At 35.3% G+C, this 25,815-nt stretch overlaps 1 protein-coding gene across 1 annotated transcript in view; it reads right to left on the reverse strand.

Annotated features, from left to right (window-relative positions):
* The window catches only part of LOC107222955 (collagen alpha-1(XI) chain), a 152,346-nt gene extending 127,266 nt beyond the window's left edge, over positions 1–25,080 (reverse strand). The window contains exons 1-2 of the mRNA XM_046730649.1: positions 24,005–25,080; positions 2,427–2,506 (exon numbers count right to left, since the gene is read on the reverse strand). Coding sequence (XP_046586605.1) covers positions 2,427–2,506; positions 24,005–24,015 — 91 coding nt within the window. The 5' untranslated portion in view covers positions 24,016–25,080. The remainder of the gene's footprint in view (positions 1–2,426; positions 2,507–24,004) is intronic.
* Between the last annotated feature and the right edge of the window lie 735 nt (positions 25,081–25,815).

Raw genomic sequence — 25,815 nt, forward strand, 5'->3', positions numbered from 1 at the left:
CGAGAGATATGGAAACCAAAGGCTGACGAAAGCACGGATATGGTATATGATTAATCCCAAGTCATCGCAGTTTCCATTTCTTCTTGTCAAATAGGCTCATTTGTTTCATTAGACAATCATATCTGGCTGTCACTAAGACGTTGCGTCAAAAAATATAAGTAAGCGGCATTCCGTGAGATTTCAGTTTTTCATATTTGTACAGCGGGATTTGAATATTTCATCTAAAGAATTTCGACATAATGAATCATGGAATTTTATTGTGACTATTGTTCATCAGATTTGTTAAAATTAAATAGTAATAATATGCCACAAAAACGACAGCGTGACCAGTTAAGACGTTATTATTGATACGAAATATTTGAATCGGCTTATAAAAATTTTAAAAGCCGAAATTTCGTTCTTATTTCGGTCTTAAAATTATCATTTTAAGTTGTATAACCTTTGTGAACTTTTCCAATCGTTAAGTCGACGTCGGTTTTGAGAAAGCTTGAGTAATGCAGAAAAGAATTAATATAGTTCGAAAGGTAGTTTTTTTATACCTATAGTCATATACTAACAAAAGTGGCAACTATGTATCGTACGAAAGTAAAAAAAAAAAAAAAAATAGTAAGCGATTCCAAGCTCGGTGATTTGGAATGGAATATCCCATATATCTTCTACCTCTTTCTTCTAAATCCGTAATTTGTTAATCCGATTCAGTTTCCGACATACGAGGAAATAATTCGATGCAGAATTTTCCGCTCCACACAATGGCCAAGTCATTTTTCATCCGTCGACAGCAGTTTTTGAGAAAAACGCAAGAAACGTAAAATTTTGCTGCTCCCCAAAAACGCCGTCTATGCGTTCAAAAATGACTTCAAATTTCAGTTGCCTAGGGTCGAAAATTTCCATACACAAAAATGCAGCCGCATCCCGAAAACTTTTAATTCAGGCCTATTTTTACTGGACTATGACGAATGCACGTAAGCCGTCAGGGTGACTGCACCTATTAAACAAACATGACGTTATCCGAAAACAAACTTGTACGTATTCACAATCTGCTTCCCTGTAGACATAATTCCTGAACTGGTTTGACAGAGGGGGGGGGGGGGGGGGGGGAGTTTATAAAAAGCCTAAAATAAAAATCTAAACGTAAACTGCATAAATCGCTCCGCTTCCTGAGAGACTTTGAATTCAAGACACCGCGTCCAGATGTGCATTTGCAGTGCGACTCGGTTCTCGTTTCACGATTTTCTTACCACGGTGTTTAAATCTCCCAGCCTCTGAAAGTTCGTATCTCGACAATCGTTCAATCCCGTAAATAATGTGAAAATGGTCAAGCTTTCCGAACGATCTGACGAAAGAAAAATTGATGTAACGAGTGTTTCTCACGCAGGCGAGATCATTGACCGCATTTTGTACCTAGAACTATATTTTTCGATCGTGGTGAAAAATGAAAATAGTTAAAGGACCGAGCGGTAACCGGAACTTAAAATTTCTCTCAGTTTGCTTAAATTAAACTGGCTTTTCGAAAAATTCTACCGCGATTCTGATGCGTTCACCGTCCGACAAAGAATAGTCCATGAACGTTCGGCGCAAGAGTTACTTCGCGTACCGGCATTCGTTTCCAGTCGTTCTATATCTGAACAGTGTACAGTTGGTACACTGTCAGTCAGTCTGAAAATTACGACTATTTATATGTGTGACTGCGGAGGAGCTGACGAAATCGGTATTACGATCTTAAGCGACTATTGCGAGCGATCGTTCCATCGACGAAGGCCAACGTTAAGACAGGCGTGTCCGATCAGTCATTCGTCCCTATCTTTTTCCCTTTATTTTCTTCTCTGTCCCGTCTCTTCTGCGTATTATTCCTCATCCGTGTTCGCAGCTGCAGCGAGCAGAGTTAAATAGCGTCAACGAAATATGACGAAGAACATTCCTGAAGCGTGATCGAATGTCTGTTGAAAGGACAGTCTGAACGTACGCGTCACTGCACGTTTCACTTAAGGAAAGTCAACTTGATCGGTTATCAAATTGTCAATCAGATTATCTTGGATGAATGTAATATTCTTTGAAATGATAACGAGTCAAGAAAGAGAACTGGAATGATCGAAAATCACTTGGAAGGTTTCAGAAATCATGAAAATCGTCGTGAATTTTATGGTGAACGTCCATTCGTTGTCATTCTACGAACTTTCGCCCGATCCTGTGCTTTCGCAGATTGTCAAATCACCAAGCAATTTTCATTAATATCGAGTGATTTGTTGTAGTTTTCTGTAAGCCAATTCGATCTTAAAATCACTGAAAATATCCGTAACGCTTGGAAACCAGAGGTAACATTGAAAATGAACAATTGATGGGACGCAAAATGAATAAAAATCTGAAAATCAATGTCTGCAAAGAAGCGGAATAATTCGTCTGCTTTGTTTGTCTTTTTGTCTACTCACCATTTTTTTCGTTGAATGGATCGAACGCCTGATTTCGCACGGTGATGAAAACGGCCGATAAGATGACCAAAGTGCTGAAACTAAGAAAAATAATCGCTTTCAGATTCGGTTACGGACGCAACTTGTAAACTCAGACACGTATCCATGCATGGACGGGCCAATTTATTATGCGAGCAATTAAAACGAGGAAACCGAGTCGTAAACGATCCCTCCTAACGCGGCCGTTCACCAGGAACGTGACGCTTCACCTGAAACTTATCCCGTGTTACGCTTATTGCGCCAGGCAGGGAACACGCCGTTAACGTGTACACACTGTGCGGGCATGGATTTGTGTGTGTGAATCACCGGAGAGATACAGTGTCGACTAATCTAACATCCCTGGCATTACGCCCGGGAATCTGATATTAGAATCTCGGACTCGTATGGCGCAAGAGAAGATCGGATTTCCAAAGACAAACAAATTTTTCGGAATTTCGCACGGGGCTACGAAACTGAGGCGATGACGTTTACTCGAGGAGGTAAATGTACCCACTCACGGTTTATGCCGCAGTTTAATCGGTCGAGGATAAAGACGTTGAAAATAATTCGTGGGAAGCAATTTTTGAAATCGTATGAAATTTCAGATTTATTGTGAATATTATTGGAATTCTTCGAAGTGAATGTGACTGCTTGAAGGCGATTTATTGGAACTGTTGTTGGAAGTAATTTTATTTGTATGGTTTTATATTTAAATTGAGGATAAACCCTTCTTTGAATTCCATACATTGTTCAATCATAATTATCACCGGTGTATTATATTATTATTTAATTTTGGGAAATTAAAAGAAAAATGGTCACAGAAAAATTCTATGATAATTATCATGATGAAATTATTGAGATGAAATAAACTAAATCCGATAAAAATAATAAGTATGATGCAATTTTTTTAAATCGTATGAAATTTCAGATTTCTTGTGAATATTATTGGAAGTCATCGAAGTGAATATGTGACATTGCTTAAAGACGATTTATTGGAACTGTCGTTGAAAGTAATTTTATCTGTATGGATTTTTATTTAAATTGAGAATAAACCCTTCTTTCGATTCCATACATTGTTTAATCACAATTATCATCAGTGTTATATTTTATTCAGAAAATCTGACTTTGACTTGTTAATGAACTGAAAAAATGAACGTAAAAAAATTGTTACGACTCAAAGTTCTTATATACAGGGTGGTGAGGCTGAATGTTATGCATATAATATTATGGTTGAAAATAGTAAAATAACTGTAAAAAGACACGCGCCATTCAGAAAAAGCTGTAATAATTCGTGGGAGTTAACATACAAGTAAAGCAATGAAACGACAAAAAAATAGTTTTCGTTGCATCGATTAGCTTTCGAAATAAAACGATTCTCAAGTTTTACGAATTTTTTTCGAAACCTTGGGAATGGCCGCTTGCGCCTAAATCAATTTGCATAAAAGCTCTTTTGCTAATGCATACCCATCGTTTTCTTCATAAGGATCCGTGAATCGAATATTGAGACGAAAAATCGATTGCATAAAATGTCATTTTTGTACTCCCGTCGAGGGTGGAGGAAATAATTGAGTCACGAACCGCCGGGCACATGTTTTATGACCCAAGAAATATTTCCGAACGGATAGTCTAAGCATTCCCGAGACCCTTTAAAGTAAAATCCATGGAAAATTCGTTTGGCAGATTAAACAGGGTTGATTCTGATTTGTAACATCAGGCTTTCTCATCGGCGAATGAACAACGGCCGTCCGATATTTTCGAACCTCGTACAAACAAACGCGGGCAATTTCATCTCGAACTCTCCATCAACTATGACCCGTGACCTTTCTGGCACGGGGTGGCGAAGAGTCTTCGAGTTCAGGGCGATAGAATCCCGCAGGCATAAGTCAGAGGATATAACGCGGGTATATATACCGTATTTGAGATATTTGATAACCGCGTAAAGCGCGGCGCGTGGTTATACACGTGTGTGAAAGCTCAGGATGTAATTTATGACGTAATACAAGGCGAACGAACCGAGCCGGGAGAGCTGCTTAACCGCTGAATATAAAACAAGCCTCGGGAAAACTTATGGCGTACAAATGCGATTTATAGTCATACAACGATAAAGAATACTGTCACGGGGTGGAATTCACACGTGATATCAGCCGTACGATGGAGGGGACGGTATTCCGGAGGCCTCGACCCTCCTCGATATATATCGACGGACCTCTTGCAACCCTTTAAAATGGACCGTAATTCTCAGACGAACGTATATTTCCCCTTTCTTCGGGCCCGTTATTCGCTATCTCGATCAGCTCGAAAAAGGAAACAATTTTAACCGGGAATATATTGAACCTTACCGCCGTTATTCGATTATATACGCAGATTTTCTTCTTTTCGAGGATTAGACCAAGTGCGATTTCACATTTTTGATAGCATACAGACTTGGCCATGCTTGTTCAGATTTTCTGAGACGCGCTGTCGAGTCAAAAAAAAAAAAAAACTTGACAACACAAAAAGCTCGGAAAGTCTCCCTTGAGTTAATCGTCTAGTTACGTATACGTAAAAAATTTTGGAAACGCTAATTTTTAAATGTAAATACTTCATTACGTTAACTCCTGCAAAGAAATAATCGGTATTGATTATACGATTCTGATTAACAATAGATCGTTTTCTTCGTAAATTAATTCCCCATAGATAATCTAAGTTTAATTTTAAATAACTAGAATGTAAGCTATAAAGATTCTGCGTATCAAATTTTTATCTCCACTCGACGAGTTTAAGAAAGAAACTGTCTGAGAGAATTTTTACCAAAATTGGACGAACAAAAAGGAGATTTCAATAAAAAAAGGTAAGTAACAATATGATATGATTTCTCTAACGTTGATAATGACAGGATTTTTACACTTGAAATTAGGTATTTGAAATTTTTTACATTCTATTCAACTTGATCAGCATCAGTTTCATTTTTTGAAACTTTGAGGTGTCATATTTTTAATTCGATAAACTTTTGATTGAACTGTACGTTCCGTACATCCTCAAATGTAATGTCTGTTAACTTTCTAACGGTTGGAAAAATTCGTTTCGTTTTCCCGAGCGAAGGTTTCGATCATTCTCAAAGAAGCGTTGAAGGTGAGGTTTTAAAATCCTCGACGATTTCTTTCGGGGGTTTCGTTCAGCATCGCGATAGCAAGTGACGAACGGATTTCATCTTACTTTCGTCAGAGTGATTTGTCCTCAAGTCTGGGCGATATTTGTCTCATCGAATTGCACTCGGGAATGTCTTTTTTCTTTGAGGCATTGATTTATTCCCCGGATAAAAAAACTACGGACATCTCATGCCTCTGCGTGTGTTTTTCAATTTGAAAAATACGACTCCTTACCAGTCACGTTGACACTTAACGCACTTGAGTTGCATGGGAAGTGAGATTTTGCTTACTTTTTTTAGATTATTTTTAACTTCCCGTTTACTGAATTTTGCTAGTTACTGGAACAAATGAAATTTTTCTCAGTGAATGTGATAATTTGTTTTGTCCGACGATATCTCGAGAACAAATCACCGGATTTCAATGATTTTGGTCTCAATTGACGCGGTATTTCGAAACATAAAACTGATTAGATATTGGTTTTGATCGGTTCTGTACTTTTTCAGCCATTTAAAAACAAATTAAAAAAAAAATTAAATGAACATGATGATATCTTGAGAATCGATAAACGGATTCGAATGAAAATTGGTACCGTTAGAATTTGAGGTTGCTGATCACGAATCTGAGGTCAGATTTGCGAAATTTGTAATGGTGGATCCGTTACAGTGGTTCAAAATACAAAAAATCCTCACACATATTTTGACGTAATATGGTATCCGAGAGATTTAAAATCGTTAATCACGAATCTGAATTTTTGTTCGAAATTCAAACTGGATATTATTCTTTTTTTTCTCTATGAACTTAGAGCTTGCAGTGTGATAACGGGCTAATGGCCAGTCTAAAGCCGCTTCTTAATTGAAATTTCAACGCTTGTTGTCGCATACATTATAACCGTGACACGCGTCGACAATCTTCTCGAGCTCTTTACCATTAGACGGTTAACGCTTCTCGTCTGTTTCAGTTTATGTACTCAATTACGGAATTATGGACGCGTCCGCACGTCTTGACTAAAGCGAACGAACGACAGGCCGCATTTTATCTCAGTTCGTCTCCTACCGCCGATATTTTGATGAACGAATATTCACGTTGACGAATTTTGATCGCATGGAAAAACGATATTTTCATAAATTGAAAAGCTTGATTGGTCGCGCAAAGCTGAGTAGCAAAATTGTTTTTCCAGCATTCAATATTTCCCAAAGTCAACTGTAATCAGTGAATCGTAATAACCGTCGAACACTCAAAGACCATTCGTTACATGTACACTGAGAAAAGAGTCTTGTTTATAGTGAACAGAATTTATTTACTGTTAACAAATCGTATATTTTAATGTGGTGAAATAGGTATTTTGCTATGGGTACGAAATCGCGGATTTGTATTATATACTTTTTTGTGTGAAATGAAGATTAGTTAATAGTTAATAAGTCGTCTGTTTCTTTAGAAACAGTATCCTGTTATGTAAAATAATCGAACACAATGTTCAACTACTTAAATATTGGTAACGAATGAAGATTTGTTAACAGTTAATCAATCGTCCACTTTATTGAAAGTCGTATTTAGCGACGTCAAAGTACATACTCGTTGCCTCGTTACCGTACTACGGATATAGCCGCTGTCACTTTTTCCAAACCGAGTCACTCTGGAACGGTCGAAAAGCTCACGTCGTTCTTGGGGCACGAAGATCACGTAGCGTGCGTTTGAATGGAATCGGTGATACGAACGTCCGAATTTCCCCGTGCGAGTAGGAAATAAATCTTACATCGCACGCATATAACTTCAAACGTAACTTCGCGTATCCAGATCAGGAATTTATGAACAAAAACACACCGCACTGACAATTAAACGCTGGAAGAAGCTCGGATAAGTCCGCAGATTGTAATATCAGTTCCGTAACGTTATTGTCGCACTGTCGGACTGGCTTTTATTATATATCAACCGCTCGGCCTGCGAATTGCGTGCAAACTGTAAAGAACGTGCTTGGAACGTGCGATCGGTGAGCTTACGAACTTCGAATCCTCAAACAAGATTTTTTAACTGTTACAAATTGTCATGTGGGATAACACGGTGTGAAATTTCTTACAATTAGTGCTAATTTTTTAGCAAGAGAAAAACAAAATTTTAATCAATTCTCGCTTTATCTGCCACGATTTTAGAATGAGAAGTTAATATTCTATTTGCTGCAAATACTACAAAATTTCGATCGTAATTGTAACAGCACACATACTTACTACACGTTAATAATTTTTGTTAACAGTTAAAAAATGGTTCCTTAAAATAATCAACGAAATACATTTATTCATTATAACAAGACTCTTTTCTCAGTGTATAATTACACACAGCATGACTTTCGATTTTCTAACGACCAGGAGAGCTGCGTAAAAGAAAGATTCTTTCGGTCAACAAATAAAATCATTTGATAATTTTCATTTCTTTCCAACAGTTTATTAATTTGTCAAAATTTGAAACGATCAACGTTTCAGAAAAATCGAACGAATCTGAACTCTTTTTACCTAACACGAGGCATCAAAAGACTTTGAGGATGAACTCCTGGGGCCAGATTGAATGAAGATGAAATGTGACTCGTACGTATAAACACATAGGAAGATTGAAATCACCGAACCGGCGCCCGGCTAAGAAAAGATTCGTGCTTCTCTTCTTCGTCCCACACGGTGAGTCTTAATATTTTTAAATGAAAAGTTCGAGGACCCCAAAGCTACGATTGGGAATTTGTTATAAATCGTCTCTATAATACATTTTTCATTAACTTGAAATAATCCCCTGGGCCGTTTTTTTTATTTCTTAAAAATTCGTCAAAATTGCTATGTATAATAACTTAAACGCTAAATAAGCTGGTTCATCCTTATTATACGAGTTTGAATAAGTATTTAAGTAAGTTAAAGTACTTGCAAATCGTTATTATAATAGTAACATGAATATTTATCCTACTTTACTATTTATCGATATGATAATTATTTACTTTATCGATCGTTGTTGCTATTACAATAATGATTTGCAAGTACTTCAACTTACTTAAATATTTATTCAAACTCGTATCATAAGAATGAACCAGCTTATTTAGCGTTTAATTTATTATACATAGCAATTTTGACGAATTTTTAAGAAATAAAAAAAACGGCCCAGGGGATTATTTCAAGTTGATGAAAAATGTATTATAGAGACGATTTATAACAAATTACCAATCGTAGTTTTGGGGTCCTCGAACTTTTCATTTAAAAATATTAAGACTCACCGTGCCCAAGTGAGGCTGCCCTTACGAGGCAAGAATTCGTCAGTGCCGAAAATAACCGGCGTCGTTGCTATTAACTGAACGAGGCTTGCTTTGGCTTCGAATGCACGCATAATAGTCTCGTCGATAAGCTCAAAATGATCTAAAATAGAGATACTGCTCTTAAAATTAAGTGCGATAGCTCATTGGATTCGGAATGACGCCTAGACAAATGTACTAAAAAATTTTATCAGCACACAAAAAATTGCAAAAGTTATAAACAATTAAAGATGAAAAAAAAAGGCATTTCGTTTTTCGCCAATATCTCATAGACTATTCATATTTGTGAAATTTTGAAAAAAGATTCTTAAAGAGGAGGAAATTTCCAATAAAAAACTCCTAGCTTTAGGAACTCTATCTCCATTGTTTATAATTTTAATTTAACGCTGAAAATGGGTCTCCGCGCTTCGTTTTTAGGTCGCGCGCGCGGCGTCAAAAGCGAGTACGACACGTTGATTAATTTTTTCAAGGTATTGAATATTTTTTAAAAATTTGAAAAAATTATGGTGTATTTTGAACACTTAAAAAAATTTATCCCCGTTGGTAATTTTACTTAAAGTTCATTTTTCAACAAGTTAAACGATTGTTAAGTAACAAAATTTTCTCCAACTTCCGTCTTCGTTGTAGATGAAAAAAAGTGTTTAAATAATTGTCGCAAAAATATTTCGCTTCGTGGAGCCTTTCTTATATACATACTAAACAATATCACGCCATAAAGTTAAAGAAATATTCATACTTTGTTTATAATAATTTTTGTACTCGAACAAAAAATGAAAAATCCAAGTAATACTGTTGAAAAAAAATTTTTTTTTCTTAATCATGATATTATCGTTTTTTTATCAATACAAGATATCAATTGACTTGCAAAAAAAATTTTTTCCGCCATTTGTTCATAAATTTTTTACAAACAAATTGAATATTTTTTCAAAATTTTTTTTCACAACTTTATTATATTAAAAATATTATGATTTTGAAAAAAAAAATTTTTTTCTTCTTAACAACAATTTTTACTTGTTTATAATCGTTTTTTTATATTTCTATTGTTTAAATAATTAGTTAAGAAATTGTTTTTTATTTAAAAATCATAATTGACAGTCCTCTATAGAGTGACAAAGAAAAAAAATTTTTTTCAACTTTTTATTGTTATTTTAAAAAACACGCGCCACAAAAGTTGCAGCGGCTGCTTCATTTGTCTACTGAAAAACTAATATAACTTTTAAACTATTACAGATACGAAAATGAACATTCCAGTCGATTTTATAAAGAATTAAACTTAAAATTATAAAGAGTTATAAAAAAAATTTTTAGTTATTGTTAATCTGTTGTTATGCGCATTTGTTTATAAAAACTGATGTTTTTTTTCGATGTTTTTGGAACTTTTATGACTTCGAACTTTTAAAATAATGCAGATACGGTTATTAGACCTTCAAGGCAATTCTGATAAGTAATAAAATATATTAACGTTGCAGTTGTTTATTTATAAATAATGTTATTTTTCAATCAATTTATGTATCTCTATCTTAGACCATTTTGAGCTTATCGACTAGACTATAAATTTGATAACGTTTACGCTCAGTCTCGGCCGGCGTGATTTACAAACATTGACGATGGCGAAAAATTGTCTGCGTAAACGTGAAGTCGGCACAAGGACTGATCTAATCAAATGACACGTCTCTTCAACCGTTAAAAAAGATATAAGTTCGTCGAGCGAACTGATTTTAAACATTGATGTAATTGACGTTAGCTTATTATTTATTCAATGATCGTTACGTGCGTAATCAGTTGAGTTTTATTGAAGGCCCAGGTCGTGCATCGTGATCATTCGGGTTCATCCTCTTATTCGGTGCGATTTATGTGCTGTGTAGAAGGATTGGTGTACGATCGAAAGATGATTTATTCCACTAGCCATTAGAACCCAAAAATTGCGTCTGGCACAATTTTTCTCGATCGACTCGAGAATTTCAAACTGCATCTCGAACTGCGCTTTTATCACGGTATCTGATTAATGCTATTGTTTTTATTTTCAGATTTACTGTGCAAAGAATACATCTCGACACAAAAAGTCAAAAGATCAATCAAATTGTACAGGAAAAAATCGAATTCAGAGTTTCTCTAGTTAGTGACGAGAGAAATATAATAAAAAGCATTGCGGGAAGTAAGATATTTGACAGTAAAATCAGCTGTAAGATCTTTGAGTGGTCATTTTGAATTGGTTTGATATTTGTAGAGTGAGAGAAATTTTTAGTTCCGGTTACCGCTCAGTCCTTAACTGTTGTCATTTTTTACCAAAATCGAAAAATATAGTTCTAGGTGCAAAATGAAAATCTGTTTTGTAGCTGTTACCGGAAAGTATAGTATCCGTTACTATTCTTTCTCACTACGATGACTGTTACTGTATTTTCTTGTAACTGTTGCGAAAATTTAATGCTCGTGGAACAACAAATTGACGTTAAAGCCTTGTTTAACTAAAAAAAGCGGAGTAAACCTCAGAAACTGACTTTGCGTTGCAATAACCAAAAAAGGATCGACAACAGTGCAAAATGGTTACGCGTACCTCGTTTTTCATAATTCCAACAACATTCAAACAGTTTTTTCGACGATACCTGTTTCACTGAATTCTTCTAGTTACTGCAACAAACGAAATTTTTCTCAGTGTAGACTCAAAGTAGGCTTTGTTTAAGACCCCCTTCAACCTTCCACAGGTAGAGTTCAATGTTTAATATATGAATAAATTGTGGAATCTGTATTTATATTAACTAGAAGTGTTTTTATAATCGCAAGAAAGTTGAATAAAATAACGATGAAATAAGTTTAACCTTCAACTAAGAGCGTAAAATCAGGTTTTGGTGCTTTGATTTTTAGGAGTTGGAAGTTCGATTTAAGGTTTATTTACAAATTTTCAAGAGCTAAAGGCTCCATGTAGAATTTCGAGGTTCAGTGTCCTTCAAAGTAGGTTCATGTGAACTTTGGTTAACGTCAAATGTAGGCGTTAAATTTTGACTCAGGTGATTAGCCTGATATCCTAAAATAATGATGGTCAACTCACAGCAACTCGTTACTATCAACTGTCTTCCCGTGCACCAAACCGGTTTCCGGTTTCCGAGTTTCTTCTTCCCTTCCTTGTTTCTCTCTTTTAGTTTTCCTACGCACTTAGCGCTATACCAATCCGTAAGATTCTGTTACTCCGCTTAAGATTCCGCTACGTAATTACTTCGAGACTTCAGAAACAAGTCGCGCATTTCTGGACACACTCGACCAGACATCGCTGAAAACAAATCTGAGAATTTTATTACTGAGCTAATTATAATTTGTTTGGCAGTAGACGATCGGTAATATTTCAGTTGACGTGGATCTATCAATTCTTTATTTATTTATTTTCACGCTTACCATTTTGTGCACCGAAAATCATAAACCTTAGCATTCCATCGATCAAGTTGATACACTAATTTGTTTGAAATTTAACTATTTAACAATTTTTCATTTATATTCAAACAGAGTATATAAACCCTTAATAATTGTGTTCGTGAACATTTTGGACAGAATTTACCCGAATCGATGTGTGGTAACATACGCCAGAATAAAAATTGTATAATATCTAGTCGGACCGTTTCGTTCCTTCTTTCTTAGTGAAGAGATTTTTTCGGCCTGAAACCATCAGACTCGCATCAAGCCTGAATTCTGTGTCTCATAGAATTTACTCATAGAGATGCATTGCACAGAGTTGAAACGATCGATGCGTGTGTGCAAGTGAGTGTGAAACGCCGAGCCCAGTTTCGATTGACAAAAAAAAAACCGCGAGTACCGATCTGTTAGAGGAAAAGAAAAAAGAAGTAACTCTAAGAAGTGTGAGCGATGCTTCAAAGCAAAGTATCGAAATTATTTCACGGTTCGCCAGTTTCGACAGAGACCAGATACGACGGGTATTACGATAGAGACTCCAATGGCTGTAGGAACCAGCTACCTCTCGATTTTCTTGCACGTTATACGTGTGCAGAGAAGGAAAGGAAAAGAAGATCAAAAAAGTAAAATAAACAAATCCACAAGGAGAAAGAAAAACTTCAATGCATACACTGCGTGTAAACGATGCGCGTTCCGTGATAACTTGGAAATTTTTATCAGTCGAGATAAACGGAGGGAAAAATCTGAGAAAAATTACCCTGCTGTTACTATAATCGTGATGTAAAAGACACCTAATGCAGTTTTTTTTGATGCGTGTTGCAAAAATTACGGGTTTTTGTGAAAAAAATTACTACCTTAATTGCTTGGAAACCAAGCATTTTGGCAGCACAAAATTTGAAATGTGACGACGCATTTTTCTGATCCAGCACCGTAAGAATGTGAATCTTGTAATTTTTCATCTGCTCTCACAAAAAATATAATACGCATTTGAAAGAAAAAAAATATCTCTCAGAATCATTGAATTTAAAATGTAATGGCGAATTTTTCAAATGCAGCACGTTAAAAATTCGGGATTTCAAATTTTTGCATTTGCGACCGCGGAAAAATTTATGGTCTCATCGGAAATAAATTGAAGACAGCGGAGAAATTTTACCGTGCTCTCTTAGAAAATGCTTTGAGGAGGGTGGCGAGCGTCGATACAGTCTTGCCATGCTAAGCCATGTTAAAAACATAAAAAATGTCAAAATTTAGAGAATTTCATAAAATTTAGTGAATACATTCTTCAGTATTATATGTGACAATACAATTTTTTCACATTTTTCTTCTAACCAGTTCTCGAGTAATTGAACATTGAAGTTCACGTGTATAAGCATAGCGTTTTCATATGTATATAAGTATATATTCCGGGCATAAGAATTCTGCTTTAATGCTTAATTACTCGATAACTAGACAGAAGAAAAATTTGAAAAAATTTGTGTTTTCGTACGTGATGATGGCAGTTCTCATCATGTTTATTGGAAAGTACGGTAATATTTTTAAGGACTGAGCGGTAACCGGAACTAAAAATTTCTCTCAGTGTTACTTGTTTGAAACATTACCGAAAAAACAGGACGTCATACGTGCAGGTGTAAAAGTAAATATCGCATATTTGATTATTGTAATTTTGAAACCAGTCTAGACCAAAAGCGAAATTACATACTATTAAAATTGTAACAAATTCTTGTTTTCCGGGAATATTTGATCCACTTTCGCGGATGAAATGACCTCTTAGATTGCGGAGAAAAGGCTTGTCCGGATGACGGGTTTAAAAGTATATCGAAAATTGAATTGAATAATCGAAAATTGGAAAGAAAAAAAAAAGAACAAAAAAATACCGTTTAAAAATGTTCCACGAGATTTTATTCGCGCCAATGATATTGTTGAATATCAATGAAACAATATCCCGGCTATGTGATGGAAATGAATCTGAGGGGATTCGAATAACACAAGCCGAGGAATTGACAATTTAAAAAATCTTTTTATAATTGGATGGTTCGAAATTAATCAATTCCGGTATATTTAATCAGATTCTTCTTAATCAGAGTATTCGTGGAGTCATTTTAATCGCTGACCAGATCACCAAAAATTGCCTCAAAAACATTTGAGTGATTTTAGATCCCAGTAAAGTTACAATGCGCTGATATAATTATTGACGAACGTTTGGTTTAACGTAACCACACAAATCTAATATTATCCACTTTGGAAATGAGTGTACGTGAAAAAAGAATTGATGAGATTTTTGGGAACCTTTGCGATGAACGAAATAAGCTGAGAAACGTTGTAATTGAACATTAAAAAAATACACAAAAGTTTGATCATTCTATATGTTCTTTTCACAAATCTGCGATGCATTAGCTTGTCTCCGGCGAATTTAATCTGAATCGTTTCTATCGCATGATAGGCTAGTTTTTTCATTCGTGTTCACTATCATCGGTGACGAATAATATCGTTAGAGATTTTTTCATCGGTCGTTTTCATTTCCCCAACTTTTGATTCCGACGGCCCAGCCGATTTATCCTTAAATATTTGATTAAGTTATAAAGAATCAGAAAAAATACATTTACCATTTGTTTTTATTGCTTATTTAGTACATGCATGGCAAATGTAAACGACTGAAAACTTGGAATCAATATTGTTACGAAAAATATTTCGCAGACACTATGTGAAAATTGAATCAGCGTGACAGTCACATTGCTAAATCGTAAGGCAATTTATTTTGAATGATTCGCCGATTTATCCTGCATCCTACTTTGATGATTCCAAAAGTCCGATAACTTCTAAGTTTTTTAAATAAACATCCTTGGTGTTTTCGAAAAAAAAGCACATGCATTACGGATCTTCTTTCAGACCCGTTGAAATTAGACCGTTACATGTACAGCTGCGACAATTTAATTAAGGAACGTACGTGTCTAGATACATATATACAGCGTATAACTTGTGTACTTTAGCGATCAGGAGTGAACGAAACTCGGAACGAACTCTTTTCTTCCAGTAATTACGGAACCTACTTGAAACGAGCTGAAACAAGAATAGTTTTCATACCATCAAGAGAAAGTTCTTTACGCAATTTGTATCCAGACTGTTCAAGCTTGTTTGTATCACGTACTCACAACTTACTCCAATTCTGTATCCACATCATTATAAATTTATTTCATTTACGGGGTAATTGTTCGGGAACAGGCTTTTATCATTTTCATGATGGAAAGATTTTTCGATCTTGTTTTAACCAACGGTAAAATGTTTTTAAGTTGCAGGTGTTTCAATTTTGAATTTCAGTCTTGTAACGTGTAAAGAAGTACATGAAACACAATTTTTGAGACAGTCGAAATTTGAAACCAACGTGATATGAGAAGATAAATAAGTGATCAAAAAATAATCCCACTTTCGATATTATTGTTAGAAAACTTTCCGTCGTCCAGTTTTTTTTACCCGATTATTTTATTCTCTAATCTCATTCACCTTTCACTAAATACGATTATACTTTATTTCTAAGTACAAGACCGGTGTTTTTATTTACCATATCGTGAAAAATACCCAACTTGATATCACAAATTTTGAGGTTATATTTCGATAGGATCAAGACCAATACAAATGGCTAGTATTGTTTAGTATTGGAGCGAAGAAGAAAAAAAAATGATTGTAACAGTTGCGTGAAATTTATTCGCATACTGGAAAAAGAATTCAAAATGATGGATTAAATTTGGAACTCAAAATGTTGAACCTTTAACAAAATCTTACGAAACGGCTTTTGATTTGAAATTCGAAAGTGAACGTTGTTGGTAAATTTAGTGTAAACTCGCATAAAAATTCTACTTATCGACGGCATCAGGATAATGTTGCTGAAATAGTTTCTCATTTCTTAATTTGTTAATCCGACTCCGTTTCCTACATATGTACGAGAACATAATTCGATGTAGAATTTTCCGCCCAACAAGTCGGCCAAGTTATTTTTCATTTACCGGTTGCAGTTTTCGATGAAAATGTAAAAAACGTCAAATATTTCTGTTTTCTGCAGAAAATTCAGCCATATCAAGAATATTTCCAATCAAGACTTATTCTCCCTGGACTAATAAAGAATAACGATAATTCCCCGGAAGTTTATCGAGCGAATTGATAACCTGTTTCGCTGAGCGATACAAAGCGTGGGATTATGTCACGGGTCCGTTAAGATTTAGTGCATAATTTGATGAACTTGTTGAACCATCGATATCGGTAAAACGACCGCGATAAGCTGGAGTTGCGGGCGTCGGTGTGTTGAGAGTAAGCTTTTGTTTACTACGAGAGAGAATAGAGAGAGAGAGAGAGAGGGGCGAAAAAAAAGGAGCCGTTTCCTCGCGTGCTTTGTGAATTTTTCATCAACGACGTGATCTCGGATTACGACATTGGCGCAGATCGTCTCCATGGGCCTGTATCTGTGTCCATAAATTTTCAACCGACGACGTGTGTATGCAAAGCTTGTAAATCGAGGCCGAGATACTGGCGTTTTTGAAAAATTAACGCACAACCATTTTTTAACAGCGTACAAAGCTGGAGAACAAGTCAATGTAACGTGCTAAACGGCAGTTTCGAGTAAGGAAATCTTTGTTTTCAGTTATAAGAAGGTGTGAATATCAGTTCTAGAAATTGTGTTTCGCTAAAATTTAATGCAAGAACTGCAGTTGTGTCAGGATTTTTTTTCCATCGAAGTCGATCTGTGAATGTGTTTGTACGCAATTCGTCAAAATTTATTGGTAATTTGATAGTGTTATTGTATTGATAAGAGTATAATTCCTTATCAGCACTGGTTTGGTTAAGTTGGTTTACTGAAACTAAAAATGAAATTGTGCGCAACATTTTTTTTTCTTTTTTTGCGAATCGATCAGGAGTAAAATCAAAGTTGGTCTGTCAAAATCAAAAAACATAGCTGCCAAGCTTTTTTCTTCGGAAGAATATACTCGTTTCAGTACGATAAGTAAGAATATAGAATGATTGCTGAATTTATCGACATGAAATTTTTTTAAGTACTTTATTTACACCAAGCCTTCTCGTATATGCGTTGAACTGTACAAAGTGGATGAAATTTATTCACTTTTTCAATACTCCATATTATATCTCAGTGATCAAAATTTTACGTACGATTGGAAATTGAATGATGAAAACGCTAGTTTTTTCTTCAAATTTTTATGACGTGAAGATCATGGTGTAAAATCTATTTGAATATTTGTAATAATGAAAAAGACGTTCGCTCAGAAAAGAATTCAGAAATTCGATTACAATACTGTCACTGTAATTTGCAGAAAATGCGAAGAATTTTCTTGAACGAAAGACAAAATTTTCACAAAACTTTTGTAAAATTTAGAAATATCTATGCTCATTTTGCCTCAAAAGTGTTAAATTTTATGTGAAATGATTTATGTACCCAAAATTTTACACCTTAGGAGGATTTTTAGTCCGGTACGAACTGAGATTTAGCTCTTGTTCCAGCAGAAAAAAAAACATTGCCTTAATCTAACTCACTGCTGCGTCTACGCAACCAATTTTCGCAAGCAGTGTCGTAAATGGTTTGAAATTGTCGTTACGAAGCTTCAACAAAACTTGTTAATTCTGGATCTATCTTCAAAAAAGGTTTCCGCATGAAAGGTATGTAAATTGTCCGAATCGAGAATGTCTATTACAAAACTCACACTCCGGATGTTTGCTAACTTGTGATAGAATTACATACAGAATCGCTCAAAAGTATTTTGATAACATGAAATTCGTAATTACTTTGATCAATCGTTTTTCTTACTTTTCTTTATTTTCACTTTATTTTCGAGCAATCGAGACTTAATTTTTAACAATTATGTAGAACATCGAATTTCATTCAACAAATAATATTATTGATTTTTGTAGTTTATACTCGCATGTAATTAACTGAATTACTATCTTTGTCAAAATACTTTCGAGCGCTACTGTTTCTGATCCTAATTGTAAGATATCGGGCATCCAACAAAAACACACATTTCATTAAGTTGTACGTACGTTCCGTACTAAACCAGCTTATACAAGCAATAGTCCAGGAAACGGGTATTTTTTCATGTCACGGCGTGCGTGCCGGATTCTTGAAGATCAGAAATTCAAATTTCCTTGCACAACTACCTTGGCTAACATTTTCCGTCGGACATAAACTCTGTTTTGCGACAACTCGTCGGTGGTAAATTTATACGAGTACAAAAATCATAAGACAAAGAACAATTTGTTTTACACATTCCTTAACTATACCTGTTGGAAATTGGCTACTCGATGAAAAGCAAACAGTGAAAACCCGTTGATTGAAACGCCGAATAGACATCATACAGGCACGTGTCAAGTATCAGTACAATGTTACACAATTAACGATAAGACGTGATAGTAACGCGGACCGCAACGTCGCTCGACCAGCACGCGTAGCATTCACAAAACTATTCTCTGTTTTTTCTAAGACCATTTATTCACAATCTCATAAATGAAACGAAAGCATATTTATTCTTCAGCTTCTTTATACAGCGACACTAAGAAAAAATTCATTTTTTACAGTTACTTGAGAATTTTCTAGTAAAATACTTTCGGAGTTACAAGAAAATGTCTTCACTGAGAAAAATTTCATTTGTTACGGTAACTAGAAGAATTCAGTAAAACAGGTATCGTTAAAAAAACTGTTTGAATGTTGTTGGAATTACGAAAAACGAGGTACGTGTAACTATTTTACGATATTGTCGGTTCACTCTACTTTTTTAGTTGAATAAGGCTGTAACGTCAATTTATTGTTGCACAAGCATTAAATTTTTGCAACAGTTACAAGAAAATATAACAACAGTGATCGTAATCAGAAAGAATAGTAACGGATACCAGACTTTCCGGTAAGAGCTAGAAAACTAATTTTCATTTTCTACCTAGAACTGTATTTTTCGATTGTGGTAAAAAATGAAAATAGTTAAGGACTGAGCTGTAACCGGAACTAAAAATTTCTCCGAGTGTTACAGGTATTTTTATTGCAAAATTTTCTGGTTACGCAGCTATATATAAAGAAGCCACGTGAAACCCATTTTCATTTCATTCTACTCAGAACTATATTTTTGGATTATGGTAAAAAATGTGAAAACAATTAAATACTGTGTACTATTTACAACTATATAAATTTCTCTCGGTGCAAGCTCGATTTTGACCTATTGATTATTTGAGGCTGCTTAAATTTTCACGTTCTTCGCCGTTCAGTCAATTTTATTCAGTACAGCAAGTGCGGTTAACATAATTGAACACTGTGGTAATGAAAATGACGCAAAAGAACAAGCATCCGGAAAATTGAGACGCGTGCAAACACTGGAATCTGAATATTGCAATATTATGAACCATATTTCACATTCTCTCAATCTTACTCTTCGTGTAATTCTTGTACCTCCACGAATCAATTTTCTGAAAACAGAGACCGTTTGTCATGGAATTTTTATTTCCGCTCACTCGCAGTATTTTGATATAAATTTATCAACCTTCTTTGAATATAAAACTTTCTTTGCCTCGTCAAAAATATGGATTCTCAGCTCTTTCGCTGTCTGCATTAGTGACGGTGAATGTGAAAAGCAACAAATTGCAACCTTAACATTTCTCCTTTCCTTTTACCCGCTATTATTAGTTGATCTTAGATTTTTGGCTCAGAGCCAAATGTATTCTGCATAAACTCTCAACTCGATAGCCAGCGAACGATCTGTTTTTATGCAAAATTTCTTGACCTCTGTCCGATCGCTGAACTTCAGACTATTAATTCCCTAAACTTCAACAACGAACTTTCTTTTTTTCGATATGTTTTTTGTTCAGTTTTCGATATAAGGTAAGAGATGAATAGAAAAAGATAAAAGTTCCCTCGAGCTCTTGGGGTAAACCAAAAACTGTCTTATATTTGATAAATATTTTTCAATTCTACAAACTTTGAGATTAAATTTATTTCCCGTCGTCAAAGGTGCGAGCGATAAAAATTAACAATCGTTTCGTGTTTCAAGATGCCTATTTGAAATGTATGTCTAGGCCACGCAGGGCCTGAAGTAACAACGGTGAAGCGTAATTTGTACGTTCCACCTGTCCGTACCCGAAAGCAGTGTTTACCGAGTAAATTAACAGTTCAATCGTTCGTTTACATCTATGCATGTATCACGCGTAGGTGATCCAGGGTCGAGTATGATGTGAATGGAATTCCCTAAAATCTTGTTACGAAATACTTGAAACCGGAAAGTTGGTTGTCGGGTGAACAGCGAGAGAAGGAGAGATGGAGAGAGAGAAAGAGAGAGAGAGAGAGAGAATGAGTCCCGTTCGATAACCCGAGATCAACGTATAAGACTGCACGCGGTGGGGATCGAGCCTTGCAAGCACGTGATTCCGTGGGAATTATGATCCATTTTTTCCATCTTCGGACAGTAAGAAATACACGCCTTAAGGTTGTTCGAACATTAGAGAAAAGTAAAGATAAAAAGCTGAATGTTTTAAATTTATTATTAAAAATTGACTTATATCCATTTTTGATACAATTTAACCACGACTGATACAGATAAAAATACAAAAAAAAAACTGTTGTTTATATCAATCTATTTTTGTAGATTACATGAAAATTATAAAAAAAACGTATTCTGACGTGTAGTTTTAATGTAGCATAAAATTTAACTAAAACGTAGCAACAACAACATAAACCGTTAGATGCGCTGATGCCGGACTTATTTTTTGCGAAACAATACTTGATTAAAATAACATTTATTTATTACTGTTCGTGAATAAATAATTAAATAAGTTGTGATCTGAGGAAATATCTAAATTCATGTTATAAATTTACATCTTCGAATTCTTTATTTTAGTCGAAAAAAAAACAAAACTAGATTATTGCAACTTACGGGGTAATTGAAAAGTCGTGTGATATTGAGCGGAAACTATTTTCAGAAAATCTTAGTTTATTGAGCTTATTTTTATGTTTATTAATATAATCGTCAGTTTGGAATTTTTTTTGTCTCCAATTCGATCATCGATCTATTTCTACGATGTGGAAAACAGGGAAAATTATAAGCCATTATTTAACCAAACCTGAAATGTCTTCGTAATAAAATTAAATCTTTGAAGAACGAATGCATTATACATTATATAATGTATTGCATATGAATTATATCGAGCTGTCCGCCTACACGAAACCAGTTTTCGTCCGACAAATAGATAACATATATACGTCCTGCGGCTGCGATAAGTAAATATGGATCAATGCAATTGAGATTGTCGTTGAAACACTTTGTGCGCAATCTATTGTGCTCGTGCGTGTAAATTTTTATGCGTTCAGCTCAGATGAATGAACTACGCGAAAGAAAATCACACTCACCATTCGCAATATCCGTCACAATGTTTCATTCAGCGTTGAAAAGTTTATTACACTCAATTCGTGTTTATTCTTTAAAATTGAAGCGATAAGAAATATTGTTTGAAAATCTGATCGAGTGGATTTTTGTGTAGTTTGAAGAAATTTTGAGCGACATTTAGTTTCGGTCGGAGGACCAGTTGAATGACATTTTTGTTTTCGAATTTCAATTTAATGTAAAAGTTGAGCGATTCGCAAATCAATGCAACTATTTGATCGTGACGAGAATTAACGATTAAACAAACGGAATCGGAAATTCATGATTTTCTGCTCAATTATGATCAAGGAACATAGAATGAAGTTAATATTTTTCGAAAGAAATCGTATTAATAAAATGACGGTGTTTTTAAATAAAAAATTGTACTTAACGCACTCGCTCGAGAAAGAAAAGAGAATAATTCAGAGTCATGGTAAAACATTCTAAAATACTAAAAAAAAAATGGTATAAATCCGTATAGGGTGAAAAAAATACCTGCTGATGAAACTCTCAAAATTGACATGACTTTGACGATGAATCATGCTTCAACCGTCTGCTCGGAAAGAACTTTCTTAACTTCTGCTTCACCAAATTCATCGCCACCGATTCCATGGGTTTGATTGTAAAGTGTTACACAATAAGAATTAGTACGAATTCTATCGATATTCCAAGAAGAAGAAATTACGAATGGAGCATTACCGGTGAGTATAAGAGTAAAATTGTCCGTTACAACACATGTTAAATAGTTTAATATTGAAACACAAATTACGACTGAATTAATAAATTTCACGCTCAACCTAGCGTGAAATGTGCCTGGCAGCTGAAAGAAAGTCTTAGTTTGAAGAACGAGATGAAGAAAGCGCATGAAAATATTATGATAGTAAGCAATGTAATATCGGGATGACTATTATCATTATTCACTGCATTCGTGCGTGCAATGCGTAGTGCGTCGACCTTACGGCATATCACAAAAGTTTTTTTTATATCTTTTCGTTCCTTAGTCTCGTTTTTGTTTTCAATCCAAACGACGGTTTAAAATCTCACGTTTGAATTTTTGTAAATTTGGATTCATGTAATATTAATTCGTATCAATTTTTTTTCCAACTATCAACCGAGGATCATTCTTCTCGTTCCGAAGTCGACTCTACGTAATTTACTTAATGTATACGCCAATTTCTCATGTCAATTTTAAAATTGAAACATCTCTTCTCGAGCATCATATTTTCGAATCCAACGATAAGAATATTCATGCTCGTTACTGAGGAAAATTCACTTTTAAATTAAACTTCTTTACGTCTGACGTTTCTCGGTGATATTTGCGTATTGTGCTAAACAATCTTCAAAGCAAAGTGGACAAAAATTTTGTTACACTATCGTGATTGTTTAACGATGAAGCGAGGAAGCATTCAAAGACTGAGCGTCTTGAAAAAGACCTTTTTTCATTTCAATATCTTAACAACGATATTTCCTACCCATAAAAAGGTGTTCAGACCAAAGAGGGTCGATATTTCTGGCAATCTATGATAGCCTACTTTCTTTGGTGTTAAATCCAACATCTTTCGGTGTTGATTAAACCTTGCTTATACAGTTTTTTTTCTATTATCCATGAAATTGGCCAGAATAATTGCGACTGAAAACCATTGAATTTAACGCGAGATGGGATGGGCCATTGTAAGAGAGAGAAAATAGAGCAAATGTTACTTCAACTGCATGAAAAGAGGGACGTATCAAGGTTTTCGGTAAAAAATGCTAATGTAAACCATATGTTTTACTACAAATGTAACGGATTTTACTCTGTACACAATAGTTTTCACCGTTTCTAGAGTAAATTCTGCATTTGACGAAGTATATTTTAAGAAAAAAATCTGACGTGTCTGTCTTTTCTTACAGTTTTAAGTAAAATCTGCTCTTTCATTCACCCCGTGTACGGGATTCCATATTTCAGGTATACACTGAGAGAAATTTTTAGTTCCGGTTACCGCTCAGTCCTTAAGTATTTTCATTTTTTACCACAATCGAAAAATATAGTTCTAGGTAGAAAATGAAAATTAGTTTTCTAGCTATTACTGGAAACTCTGGTATCCGTTACTATTCTTTCTCATTACGATCACTGTTGCTAGATTTTCTTGTAACTGTTGCAAAAATTTAATGCTCGTGCAAAAATAAATCGACGTTACAGCCTTATTTAACTAAAAAAGTAGAGTGAACCGAACAAACTGACTTTGCGTTGCAATAACCAAAAAAGGATCGACAATTTTACTGAATTCTTCCAGTTACTTTAACAAACGAAATTTTTCTCAGCTAATTTAAAGGATTGAAGAAAGAGTTCGATGATGTAAATTAATAGATGCTTCTTACCTGGGCCACATTTTAAATCATTCCCCTGCGACGTTGACTGAGGAATTGAATTTTGTTATCAAAGCAGTTCACCCGGCTGTCAGAAGCAGGTCTTTGGTAGCGCGTAGCGCGGGTGTCAAAACTGTCTGTTTCTTAATTAACACACCCCGAAGATCAGAGCGAAGGTAGCTCGAATCGTCGAGAAAAGTTAATCAACGAACTTTTAATGAACTCTGTATAAATCGACGGTTGTTTTGCCAGTTTCACGCAGGTACAACGATCGCATTCACATTATTATAAACTTCCGGCATTCGCTCTACGACTCCTTCAGCGCGATTCGAAAACGAGAAGATCCCACCAGCCAGTACGAGCCGATCATAAAAGCTCCACAAAATTCCACAACGCTCCGTAAATGCGGTCCCTTCTATTTCAGCGTTTCTAATTTATGCCTCGCGTACTTCGAGCACGTTTACGCACTAAAGCGACGACTCGGCGCCTCGAATCGTCGTTCCAGCAGTCAAAATCAATTCACAATTCTTCTTCTCTCTTCCCTTCGTCCGCGCAATTTACAACACAAATTATTAGCAACACTCCTCGAATAACAATTTTCGTTCCTTCGTCGCAGATTCACTAAACTTCCGCTCGCGATTTCAGCGTTCGCAAACACTCGTCGCATCAATCTTCTCCTAAACACCGTTCACCAAGAACTGAAAGCTCCAACGCACGAATGAACCTCCTGAGCTTCCCCGATCCTCGACAAGCTTCCGCCGGCTTTATTCTTCCCGAATGTCCTCCTTATCCGTTTTATATTCCACCGCTCATTTTTCCAGTAGATATAAATTATTCATAAAATCACAACTGCACGTGTGTGATAACGCCATATATATATATTATATTATATATTATACACACATATATATATATACCTATACGCGAAAGCATACGTGTACCTACGTTTACCGGGACGTGATTATTTTTCCCGATTGTTGGAAATTTCTTTCTTTCCTCCTTTCTAAAACTTTTATAAAATACCTCGATTTTTACTAGGTCCCTCGGCAGCTGTCGCCGCTTCTCGACGATTTAAATTTTCCACGCACGTGGCGGGCACAGCGTCGGGCTTGCGACTGGCCGTTGTACCTCTGACGGTGACCCGTCTAGACTACCGTCTCCATCCTGCGGCCGTTCCGTCAACCTGACTTTCGAAATACACGAGATACAACTGCCCGATCCGTGTTTCGTGTCGTTCCGTGATTTATTAATACGATTTGTCAGGAAAGTTTCAAGTTTTTATTGGCATTGCTTCGTCATATTTTTCCACGTCTTCGTACGATTCTTCACCTTTTTTATCCCATATTTTCTTTTCTTTACCTTCTTTTACGCGTCGCGCAAAGTGTTTTCGATATCAGAGAACGGTCGAATCGTGTATTTGCAATTGAATTTTTAGAAAAAATTATTGTTTCGAAATAAAGTGGATCGTAATGTGGCAAATTAAGCTTTCTACGCTTCATGCACGATTTTCGGTGTTTCGGAATTACTTGATATACGTGATTTTCAATATTTATTCATTTCCCTGAATAAATTTCAAGTACATTTCGAAAAGAGCTCGGCTTCTTTGTGAATTTTCGATCGTTAATATTTTAATAATACTTCGGACTCTCAATTTTGTAATCCTGGCATAAATCGACAGTTGTTCTGTTTTTTTACTTGCGTATTTTTCTTCGAACTCGAGAGTTTTTCTTTAGAGTGATTAGATGTTTGTATACTTTACTAAGTTACAAATGATTACGGACGTTCAAAGTCAAGTGTCTTATTGTCAGCTGTCATCGAAAAAA

The sequence above is a fragment of the Neodiprion lecontei genome, chromosome 2 (genome assembly GCF_021901455.1).
Source record: "Neodiprion lecontei isolate iyNeoLeco1 chromosome 2, iyNeoLeco1.1, whole genome shotgun sequence".
In the NCBI taxonomy this organism is placed as follows: Eukaryota; Metazoa; Arthropoda; class Insecta; order Hymenoptera; family Diprionidae; genus Neodiprion; species Neodiprion lecontei.